Source organism: Macaca fascicularis, chromosome 16 (genome assembly GCF_037993035.2).
Source record: "Macaca fascicularis isolate 582-1 chromosome 16, T2T-MFA8v1.1".
NCBI lineage: Eukaryota > Metazoa > Chordata > Mammalia > Primates > Cercopithecidae > Macaca > Macaca fascicularis.
This window is the reverse complement of record NC_088390.1, coordinates 37,535,609-37,547,804: the sequence shown is the minus strand read 5'-3', so window position 1 is coordinate 37,547,804 and position 12,196 is coordinate 37,535,609. Positions and strand designations below refer to the sequence as shown.

Sequence of the window (12,196 nt, the reverse complement as noted above, 5' to 3'; positions counted from 1 at the left end):
AGGCGACAGAGTGAGATTCCAAATAAAAAAAAAAAGAATCTTACAGAAAAGTACTGATTTTATCCTGAAGGTTCATGTTCCTCACTCTGCAAAAAGCATGCAATAATCAGAAGAACTCTCATTAGGTAATTTCTACTCTCCACACATTCCTACGATTTGAATGACGTAACAAACTGCCCTCTCCAAAACGCTCTTCTACTTCCAGCCTAACCTAGAATAAAATGTATACGTCTCATATCCTCCACAGGACCTCCATGATGACACAAATGTTGGTCTTCCTACATCTAGATTTACATGACCTTTTATTTTTTGAGACAGAGTCTCCCTTTGTTGCCCAGGCTGGGGTACAGTGGCACAATCTTGGCTCACTGCAACCTCTACCTCCCGGGTTCAAGCGATTCTTCTGCCTCAGCCTCCCATGTAACTGAGATTACACGTGCCCACCACCATGCCCAGCTAATGTTTGTATTTTAGTAGAGACGGGGTTTCACCGTGTTGGCCAGGCTGGTCTTGAACTCCTGACCTTAGGCGATCCGCCCACCTTGACATCTCAAAGTGCTTGGATTCAGGCGTGAGCCACTGCAATGGCCTTACGTGACATTTTATATACCACTATGGGGGTAGGACACCTAGGGAGGCCAGGATATAGTCTGGTCAGTCAAGAAAAGCAATGAATCATTTACAAAACACAGACTAAAACTTACTTTAATAGAAACTTTGGTATCTTTGTGAGCTAGCTTGAGAGCATTGTGGAATACCTTCAGGTCCTCTTCTAAAGCCAAGGTGGCAGCAGGTAGTTTCTGTTGTTCATGCTCTATGTGCTCAGCCAGTTTCCCAGGACAGTCTATGAAAACAAGCCTTTTGCTACCTTTGAGGCCAGTCAGCAGCCGCTCATGGTACTTGGTGTACTCCCTGACCCAGGAGTTACAGTTATAGATATAGACTGCGGAGACGTTGTCGTAAGCAAAGCCAGGAAAAACAACAAACCACTTAGAGAGAAAGTCTGTTTTAAAGCGATTGCTAGGCCCGGTATGGGTAAGGTCCACTACAATTTCATATGGCTTTGCATAATATGGCTTTAAAGTCAGTAAGACATGGTATATCAGCAAATCACCATTGATTTGACCAGTTTTGAACCTAAGGAAAATGACAAAAAAGACAAAGATTATTAACAGTGTTTTAAATAAATATACAGATGCCACTCATCGATTTTATTTTATGATTCATTTTCTAGAGAGAATAATATAAAACAATTCTTCAAAGTCTGGATTCATTTTTTAAATCAGTTGCTTTTTGAACACTGAGAAATAAGGCTAAGAGAAGAGACAAATCTCCAATTCAAAAATTTTGAGCAACAACAACAATAACAAATTTGCTCATTAGTCAAGAAGGGAAGAAAACAGTGGGAATTAGTAGGTTGCCTGCAGGCTCACCAAACTCCTTAGGCAAACAGTCTGGTAGGAATGACCCATCTGGAGCTCTGGAGTGAGATGGTTTTAGCCAATCCATTTATCCCACCTTGATCACAGGCTGATTCAGCAATGAACACATGATTCAAACCAGGACAACCAGAGCCAAAGAGGCCCAGTTCAGGTACTTTAGCTTCAATTGTTGGGATTTGAGATATTTCTTTCCTGGTGTTTATAAACAAGGGAATACATAGCCCTAGGAGTTGCTAGCTCATATTTTGGGATATAAAAGAAGAGCTTCCCAAAAGACTGAAGAGAAAGAGCTGAGAAATAAAAAGACAAACTGGAGCTTTGGCCATATCATTTGTGTCTTAGATAAAGCCTCTCCTGGGGTCAAATTTATCCCAGGACTACTTAGTTATATAAGCCAATAAATACCGTGTGTTGATTAAGCCATATTAGGTCATATGTTGCTTAAAACCAAAAGAATAGGCCGGGCGCGGTGGCTCAAGCCTGTAATCCCAGCACTTTGGGAGGCCGAGACGGGCGGATCATGAGGTCAGGAGATCGAGACCATCCTGGCTAACACAGTGAAACCCCGTCTCTACTAAAAATACAAAAACTTAGCCGGGCGAGGTGGCAGGCGCCTGTAGTCCCAGCTACTCGGGAGGCTGAGGCAGGAGAATGGCGTGAACCCGGGAGGCGGAGCTTGCAGTGAGCTGAGATCCGGCCACTGCACTCCAGCCTGGGTGACAGAGCGAGACTCCGTCTCAAAAAAAAAAAAAAAAACCAAAAGAATACTAATAAATGTGAGCAGCCACAGTGATGACCATGAAAAAGCCCTGAAGTAATGGCACCAAAGTTTCAAATCAAAAGAATCTATATTAACTTAGGCCCAAAGTTTTCTGTATGTGATGATTCTGGTGATAATACTACTAAGTAAGTTAAAATAAATATCTTTACCTCAGAGATTGGTTAATGGATATAAAAATATAATTAGGGCTTGGCACAGTGGCTCACGCCTGTATTCCCAGCACTCTGGGAGGCTGAGGCCGGTGGGTTACATAAGGCCAGGAGTTTGAGACCAGCCTGGCCAACATGGCAGAACCCTGTCTCTACTAAAAATACAAAAATTAGCCAGGAATGGTGGTGCATGTCTGTAATCCCAGCTACTTGGGAGGCTGAGGCACGAGAATCACTTGGACCTGGGAGGCAGAGGCTGCAGTGAGTTGAGACTATACCACTGCACTTCAGCCTGGGCAACAGTGAGAGTGTCTTAAAAAAAAAAAAATAATATATGTATTATTATAATTAGATAGAAGGAACAAGTTCTACTATTCATAGTAGGGTGACTAGTTAATAGTAATGTTGTATATTTCAAAACAGCTAGATGAAACAATTTTCTTTGAGGCAATGGATATCCTAATCACCCTGATTTAATCATTACACACTATATGCATGTATCAAAATATCACACATACAGGCAGGGCATGGTGGCTCACGCCCGTAATCCCAGCACTTTGGGAGGCCAGACAGGCGGATCACCTGAGGTCAGGAGGTCAAGACTAGCCTGGCCAACATGGCAAAACCCCGTCTCTACAAAAATACAAAAATTAGCTGGGCGTGGTGGCACGTGCCTGTAGTCCCAGCTACTTGGGAGGCTGAGGCAGGAGAATTGCTTGAACCCGGGGAGCGGAGTTTGCAGTGAGCTGAGATTGCGCCACTGTACTCCAGCTTGGGCGATAGAGCGAGACTCCAACAAAAACAAAGCAAAAACAAAACAAAACAAAAAAAATCACACATACCCTATTAATATGTACAAATTATCATGTATCAATAAAAAACTGCACCTCAGAGTTTTTAATCTTGTTGGGAGAAAATAAGATAAAAATATGACAAGTCAAATGATTTTAAAACAAGTCAAATATTTCAAGATAAACGATATGAGGTAGAATGTAATCACTTGTCAAAGAACTGCAGAGAAAATACTGTTATTAAGACAAAAGAGAGAGAGAGAGATCAACACAAACTGGGCAGTCAGTGAAAGCTACATAGAAGATACAGTGGCTGAATTGGGTAAGGAGGAATGCAGAACTCAGCAAGAGGATTGGGCACGCCTTATGGAGAAAGACAAAAAGGAAAAGAAACCGGTAACTAGATGTGTTGAAGAGACAGCTAGTCTAGCCAGAATGGAGGATTCAGGTAGGGAAGTTTTGAGAGATAAAGCTGGGAAAATACAGAATAGTCAAATTGTGAAGAGACCATAACTGCTCAACCAAAGGGCTTAGGTTTTCTCCTAGGGGCTCATCATTTCTCAGCATATGTTCTGTGGACTACTGGCATCAGAATCACCTGTGGTGCTTGATAAAAATGCAGTTTTCTGGTCCCAACCTGGACCAACTAAATATGAATCTATGTAGTGGGGCCTGGAAATTTTTATCATGGTTTTTTTTTTTCTTTTTTTCTTAACTCAGGCTGGACTGCAATGGCATGGTCACGGCTCACGGCTCACGGCTCACTGTAGCCTTGACCTCCCCAGGCTCAGGTGATCCTCCCACCTCAGCCTCCTGAGTAGCTGGGACTACAGATAAGTACCACCATGACCAGCTAGTGGTTTTTTTTTTTTTTTTCCTGTAGAGACAGGATTTTGCCATGCTACCCAGGCTGGTCTCGAACTTCTGTGGCTCAAGTAATCCTCTCACCTCAGCCTCCCAAAGTGCTGAGATTACAGGTGTGAGCCACCATGTCCTGCTTTTATTGTTTTTAAACAACCCTCTCATCTGATGTTTAAGTACACAAACATTTCTGAATCATTACTGTAAGTATTAGGGAATGTTCAACCGGTTTTATTTTCCCTTAAAGAAAGGGGTGATATGACCAAAGAAAGTGATGTATACAAGATATATGAAGGAGTCAGGGCTACCGAAAAGGTACTGTAGAGTCTAGGTATGACCTGATAAGGATCTAAAATACTACTGTAGACAGTAAAGACAGGGAAAAAGAAACTGATCCAAGAATATGAAGGAAGGACCAACATGATTCAAAGTCTGATCAGGACTGAGAAGACTTGAATTAAAATGGTGTGTTATATACTAAGCCTCTGATATTAGAATGTTGCTATCATGAACAGAAACAAGAAGACTGTGACAGGCAGTCTCTTTTAAAGAAAAAATAAAGTTCTTTTTATTTTATTAACTTAATTAATTTTTAAGAGATGGAGTCTTGCTATGTTACCCAGGCTGGATTTGAACTCCTAGGCTCCAGTGATCCTCCTACCTCAGCCTCCCTAGTTGCTGGGATTGCAGATAGGTGCTGCCATACCCAGTTTTGTTTTGTTTTGTTTTGTTTTTCTGAGACAGAGTCTTACTCTGTCACCCAGGTTGGAGTGCAATGGCATGATCTCAGCTCATGCAGCCGAGATCTCATGATCTCTGCAGCCTCCACCTCCCGGGTTCAAGCAATTCTCCCGTCTCAGCCTCCCAAGTAGCTGGGACCCGGCACGCCACCCGGCCCAGCTAATTTTTGTATTTTTAGTAGAGACAGGTTTTCTCTATGTCAGCCAGGCTGGCCTTGAACTCCTGGCCTCAAGTGATCTGCCTGCCTCACCCTCCCAAAATGCTGGGATTACAGGCATGAGCCACCGTGTCCAGCCCATACCCAATTCTTAGTCTGTTTCAGACATGTTAAACTTGAGGTGATGACAGGATGTTTGACAGTTGTGTGTGTGTGTGTGTGTGTGTGTATACACACTACACCACACAAAAGCATTTTCTGTCCCATATAATCTAAGCTGACTAGATATTTTCTCAAATAATTGTTGCAGTTCCACAATTGTATATTATCTGACCAGCATCCCATGGACTCCAAACTCACATTTTCAAATCAGTCTGTAGATTTCAAATACGTCTTTTAGAGAAGATTTGAAATGGAAGATACCATTTCAAAACCTCTTTTGAATGACACTAAAGCATGTAGCAGGCCTATAGAATGAGCATACTGTCAAACGGCATTAAGTGGAAAACCCTCCCTGTTCTGGAGGCGGGGATTTGTTCTACAAAGCCTCCTGTCATGCCAGTGGCCAACTAGACGAGTTGGAGTTTTTTCGTTTTTTTTCCCCCCCGTGACATGTGCTTTAGTTGCAGTGGAAAGGAAATGTGTCATCTGTGGTTTGGTTTTAAAAGTGGAAAACTAGCTGCACATATCCTTTTTTTTACTGCAGATTTACTTTAAGGCTCATATTCTCCAAGTCTATTCTGCTTTAAATAAGAAGACAAGAAAAGAAGTGGTTTATCAAAATCACGTTATAATCAGATTTTGACCAAGCATTTTGTAAGGTAGGTCATATATATATATATATGGCTTTTCTTATGCCTTTTCACTTCTAACTTTTGACAGATTAGTGTTTGAGGAAATGCTATCAAAATGTATAAGAATCTCACTAACAAACTAGAATCGTAAGTGACTGAAAATGTATACTTTTTTTTCTGTCCTATTACATAAATTTTAAGTTAGAAATGAAAAAATTTACCATCGCCATGGAGTTTTAAATTAGGACTAGGAAAGATTTAAGTTTGGATTTCACAAGTAAACCGCACATGTTTTGTTATTTTTCAAAAGTTAAAAAATAAATTTCACTAATGCTTGGACATTACAAATTCTACTGAAAATAAATTCTACCAAAAATGATCAGAGATAAGAAAACTTTTGATAACACAACCTGGCCTCCAAGGCATAAACTGGTGTAAAAACAGTCCTCAATTCTCAGGCATTTGTAAGGGCAAGAGAAAGTCTCATTTTGTCATACAGTTTGTTTATTTGGGCATTGCAGTACATCTGGCTGAAGACAATCAACAGCAGGCCTATTATCTGTCCCGTGGTAAGCACTGTTAAAATGTGTACCAATACTATGATGTATACTACACTGTTAATGAACTAATGTGACAAGAATAATCCACTTTAAATCATTATAGCATCTAATACAGAAGTCCAGTCTAGTATAAAAAGAAGGAAATTACTTGCTAATCCAATTTCAAGTATTTCTTTTTGTGAAATAATCATGAAACATCCAAAGATTTATGTCACTAAACTTAAAAATTAAAGATGAACACTATTATATAAAAGCCAGTGACTTGTGCCTTTAACTGTCTACTAAAGGTCATAATCTAAAAAGTAATCTTAATCCTAGAATATTTAATAATAGAGTTTTTCCTTCCTACTATTAATACGAAATATAGTCTCCAGTTAGCATTGTTTATTACATGCTAGTTTTGTTTGTATAACTCAACATATCACATTTCTTATTTTCAATTTCTTTATTTTAATAGTATACAAATGTTAGCCAATGACATATAACAACCATTTCTTATAAAACCTTGATGTTCAAAAGCCCGACTAGCAGTAGCATCCATGTTGCTTAGGAGTTGGTTTGGAAACAAAGACTTTCAGGCCCTACCTATACTAGCTAGGTAAGAATCTGCTTTTTTCTTTTTTTAAAAAAAGGACTCCTATGTACATTTGAGAAGAATTTCTATAGCACACATAGGGTTCTTAACCAGGCAATTTCATTTAGTAAATCTCAGGAGAACAATACAGTTTTGCTTTTAGTTCATTCAAATAAATGCTAACAGTAAAATACTCCTTTCAAAAGTAGCTCAAGACAAACAGGTATATTATTATAAGATACCTCAATAATGATTATAAATCTTTCCTGCTGGGTTAGCGGTACATGAAACTGTTAAATTCTAAGATATGCCATTTCTATTTAAATCAATTATATGGTAGATAATAAAAATTTATAATATAACTTGTCTCCTTTTTGTTCTGGTTTCCAACAAGCTCAGGGCCAAAGTGGAAATTCAACTTTTTCAATTATATGTTGAGATGCTTAGAATCTGCCACTTCATCCCAAATCAAGATCCTGATGCTCTATTTCTATTTTATTACATATTTTCTTTTCTTTTTTTTTTGTTTTTTTACAATTATGTCAAATCAGAAAAAATGCTAAGTATAAATGATGCTTTAAAAGAAAACCCAACAACTTCTATTGAACTTTTAAGTCTATTCAGAGGAAATCTTCTGCTTTTTTTCAGATTTTTAGGTTGAGAAAACCAATATGCCTTTGCCTTCAGAAAGATACAGTCAGTCCGGGGAAACAGAAATGAAAAGAGACAACCACCACAGTAAAACTGTGTTCACAAATATACTTACAAATATATTTCTAAGTACCAGCTTTATTCTAAGCTTCAAGATGAACACCCAAGAAGGAAAAAGAACACCTTGAATTCCTATTAGAAGTTCAGTTTCTTTTGGTTGCTACCAAACTTCCCCTCTTTCCACCAAAAAAAATTTGCATTTTTATTTCATACATGAAGCAAGAAGGTCAAGGTCACATTTCTTCTGTAAAGATTGGTGACAGGTTAGAGGGTGGGTAGTTTCTGCAAGAATGATTCTTAATTTTTTTTTTTTAAAGAAGGAATCAGAGAAGTAAAAGCAGAACTGACTGACTCAAAGCAGAAGTCTAACATGCTTCAAAGGGAGAAAACCATATAAAGTCATGATATTCCACTTAAAATGATTAATATTTATTTGTAATGCTAACTTCTAGCATCTAAAAGTGTAATAGAAAGTAAAATGCTTCTTCACACATAGCTGAATAGGAAAGAAATTCAGTTGAGAATGAATTCAGGGTAGTGAATATTAGGCATAAGCTTGTAGTTTACCCATAACATCTCAACACTATCTTTTAACTACAGTTACCAAAACTAGGATCCATTATTCTTTCACAAACTAACAAATTATATTGCTATCCCAACAGATTACCAGTATGCCCATGGACATGGAACACACAGGACATTACCTACATCTTGCCTTTCTGATGACAACAGTTTTTTCTTTGTCTCCTGGAACAAAAGCAAACTATACCCATCTGTGGGCTAACAGTACTACTTCCTGGGATTCAGTTATTCAAAATAAGACAGGCAGAAGCCAAAATGAAAACATTAACACAAACCCTATAACTCCTGAAGCAGATTATAAAGGTAATTCTACAAACATGCCTGAAACATCTCACATCGTATCTTTAACTTCTAAATCTGAACAGGAGCTTTATATACCTTCTGTCGTCAGCAACAGTCCTTCAACAGTACAGAGCATTGAAAGCACAAGTAAAAGTCATGGTGAAATTTTCAAAAAGGATGTCTGTGCGGAAAACAACAACAACATGGCTATGCTAATTTGCTTAATTATAATTGCAGTGCTTTTTCTTATCTGTACCTTTCTATTTCTATCAACTGTGGTTTTGGCAAACAAAGTCTCATCTCTCAGACGATCAAAACAAGCAGGCAAGCGTCAGCCTAGAAGCAATGGTGATTTTCTGGCAAGCGGTCTATGGCCCACTGAATCAGACACTTGGAAAAGAACAAAACAGCTCACAGGACCCAACCTAGTGATGCAATCTACTGGAGTGCTCACAGCTACAAGAGAAAGAAAAGATGAAGAAGGAACTGAAAAACTTACTAACGAACAGATGGGTTAGTGAAGAAAAATGCAAAGTAGCAATGAGAAGGGTTATGGAGTAAAAATGAAGTCAGTTGGTATTTAATCCCAAAGTGTTGTTCTGATGATCTAAAATTTGACATGGTAGACCTTGTAATTTAGAATCAAGTGGGTGAGACGGAAAGAAGTATGCCTGCTTAATTACTTAAACTGTGTACTTTTGTTTTGACACTGAATATTTTAAACAGCAAATAATAAAATAACTAAGCATTTGAGGAAAGTTTTAAGGATAAATTGAGGAAACTGATTAACAGAGATAGAAAGAGATAACTGAATAAATATTCCCTATGTAGCAATAGCGGTTAGATGACCTTTGTCTGAATGTAATTAAACTTTGAAGAGTTTTAGTGTCCTTAAAGCCAAGTATATGCTTTAACATCAAATGGAAGTCAAATTCCTAATGCAAAGATAGAGCTAAACTGTGCAATTTAATGGTACCTTCTTTGCTGGATGTGGCAGAATCCACACCAGCTTATCAATCAACACAGCTAATTTTAGCCTAGATGCTTTTATCTTTCATATGGCACACGTAAGAAAGTGTTTTTCTACTATTAATATTAAATTAAAACCTTTAATTTTGTATAATAAATTAAAACTCAGAATAAACCTGTGACTATGTATATTTCCATTCACTTCATTACTTTAGAGAACACGTTGTAAAGATCAGTAAGAAACAGAGCACGACTAAAATAAATAAGATTTATACCCACACCAATAGGCTAAGTGTAAATGTAAAGTATGTTTTACTGTTTAAGATTAATAATATTCATCTTTTCTATAAATACTACTTACTGTAACATTAACAACAAGTACTCAAGGGTTGATTAATATTTGGACTTCAAGATGCTAAGTAGCCTAATGATTGATTTGGGGGGTGCGTGTGTGTGTGTGTGTGTGTGTGTGTGTGTGTGTGTGTGTGTGTGTGTATGTTCAAATTTGGAAAACTGGATACTTCAGGTTATTATTTAACCTTTCAATAAACTGGCTTCAAGTAAAATAATGACTTGCATTTAAGTTGAGACCCCCCCATCTTCAATTAAATATATTACAAAAATTGGTTTGACAGACTTTCCAAATATCTACTGAAATTAACACAGGGCTAAGATCAGGCCACATTTCAAAAAACTCATCCCTTATTGGGCATTTATTTTGGCCAATATACTAACCATTTTAAAAAATATTTTTTATACATTTTTTCCCAAGTATGACTACAACCTTACTCTCCCTTCTAAGCTAGTGATTCTTACCCTGGCTGCATGTCAGAATCACCTGAAAAGTTTTTTAAAAACACCAATGCTTAATCCCTATGTCTTCCTTCTGATGCAACTGGAATGGGGTGAACTCTAGGCACTGGTAATTTTTACATAACTCTCAAGGTGATAGCTGCTCTTGGTCATCAAATTTAAACGTCTAGGTATTATTAAAATGAGAGAAAAAAATAAAGCATCATTTTTATCATCAATTTATTAGCAATTTGTAAAAACCAAATCTATTCTCTAAACAAGAAATCATAAAAATATTATTCCAGACAAAGTTAAGTGTCAACAAAGTAAAAAAGAAAGCATAAGAATATTCATGCCAGTCATGGTGACTGAAATCAGGTTATCTTTTGAGCGGAAAAATGACCCAGATTAGAAATGAAACTGGACAGACTTTCCATTCTGTGCAAAAATTGAAAATTTGAGATTGTGCACCAACACATCCAGTAATAACACAAAGCACTCCTTGAATCAAGGGTCGTTAAATAAATACTTGTCAGAGAAAATTAAAATAAATTAGTATCACTATAAAACTAGGAAATTACTTTCATATTCAACATACTAGTCAAACATTTTCTCACCAGACAGCTTCTACCACAGGGATATTTAAAAGAATGTTTAAAATTCACTACTTACTATCTTGGCTACTAAACATATACTCTCAGAATGATACTATCCAATAATAGTTACTGAACAAACAGAAGTGGTTCCTTTCCAAATGACAGGTATTTAAAAATGGTAGGTAAGATACCTTTGAGTTCAAAATTTAAGAGACATTTAGTTTTGAACAAAAACACACTCCCTATCCCTGGGTATTACAGTTCACCAGCTTAATTCAGAGATTTAAAAATAGTGAATCAGGTCAGGCACAGTGGCTTACACCTATAATCCTAACACTTTAGAGGCCAAGGTGGGAGGATCACCCGAGGCCAGGAGTTCAAGGCCAGCCTGCACAACAAAGCAACAGCCTCATCTTTACAATAAATAAATAAGTCAGCCAGCCAGCACAGTAGCATGTGCCTGTAGTCCCAGCTACTCAAGAGGCTGAGGCAGGAGGATTGCTTGAAGTCAGGAGTTCGAGACCAGCCTGGGCAACACAGCAATACCCTGTCTCTAAAAACAACAATACTTCCAAAAATCAGTGAATCAAAAGCTTTATATAGCATTTGAGTATATTATGCTTTATAGTAGGAGCCCGTTAAAAAAAAAAATCTATTCTTTTTGCACCAAGCTGTAAATACCTTGAAGTTAAGAACCAGGTCATAATAACCTGTGTTTCCTGCAGTGACCAGGAAAAAGCAGTGCATGGGTTAACACATTCCATATCTACTATAATATGCACCATGCAAGGCACATTACATTTATTTAATTCCACCATAAGCTTATAAATTACGAATTATGATCTCCATTTCTCAAGAGAGGAAAGGTGACTTACCCAAAGAAATTTTTATTCAGATGGACTCACTCTTTTCAATATACTTTGTTTAGTTAACTTCAAAATTTTTTGTATTTTAAATTTTTGTGGGTACATAGTAGGTGTATATATTTAAAGGGTAATGAGATGTTTTGATACAGTCATGTAATGTGAAATAATCACATCATGGAGAATGGGGTACCCATCCCCTCAAGCACTTATCGTTTGTGTTACAAAGGATCCAATTACACTTTTAGTTATTTAAAAATGTATAATTATTAATGATAGTCACCCTGTTGTGCTATCAAATAGGTCTTATTCATTCTTTCTATTGTTTTTTGTACCTATTAACTGGTAACACCATCTCTCCATCTCCTCACTACCCTTTAGTAACAAGTTAACTTTAGTTAAATTCTTATTTAAAAAATGATCCCCAATTTATTTTATTTTCCACTGAGAAGTAACTACTGTGTGGGCAACCAAATAAATGGTTGTGAACTTGAACTCAATAGTCATTAGTAAAATATTTGGTCAAAATAATTTAATTACAGATATACAAA

The 12,196-nt window shown here is 37.3% G+C and overlaps 2 protein-coding genes across 13 annotated transcripts in view; one reads left to right on the top strand and one right to left on the bottom strand.

Annotated features, from left to right (window-relative positions):
* NF1 (neurofibromin 1) overlaps positions 1-12,196 on the bottom strand; it is a 292,484-nt gene that overhangs the window by 47,738 nt on the left and 232,550 nt on the right. For all 10 annotated transcript variants that reach the window (XM_074018949.1, XM_005583358.5, XM_005583362.5 and 7 more), the window contains one exon: positions 705-1,137. In XM_074018949.1, coding sequence (XP_073875050.1) covers positions 705-1,137 — 433 coding nt within the window. The remainder of the gene's footprint in view (positions 1-704; positions 1,138-12,196) is intronic.
* Positions 5,569-9,960, top strand: EVI2A (ecotropic viral integration site 2A). Of its 3 annotated transcripts, none has more exons than XM_015437803.4 (3): positions 5,569-5,743; positions 6,238-6,285; positions 8,224-9,960. In XM_015437803.4, the coding sequence occupies exon 3, from the start codon at positions 8,233-8,235 to the stop codon at positions 8,941-8,943; it is 711 nt and encodes a 236-aa protein (XP_015293289.1). In that variant the 5' UTR covers positions 5,569-5,743; positions 6,238-6,285; positions 8,224-8,232; the 3' UTR covers positions 8,944-9,960. The 3 variants fall into 3 exon arrangements, with proteins under 3 accessions (XP_015293289.1, XP_045232077.1, XP_005583400.1); XM_005583343.5 differs by lacking the exons at positions 5,569-5,743; positions 6,238-6,285 and adding exons at positions 6,752-6,874; position 6,952; XM_045376142.3 differs by lacking the exon at positions 6,238-6,285.

Excerpts from the sequence above, each read along its gene's own strand:
- EVI2A (XM_005583343.5), top strand. The coding sequence starts at position 6,816 with ATGTTGCTTAGGAGTTGGTTTGGAAACAAAGACTTTCAGGCCCTACCT.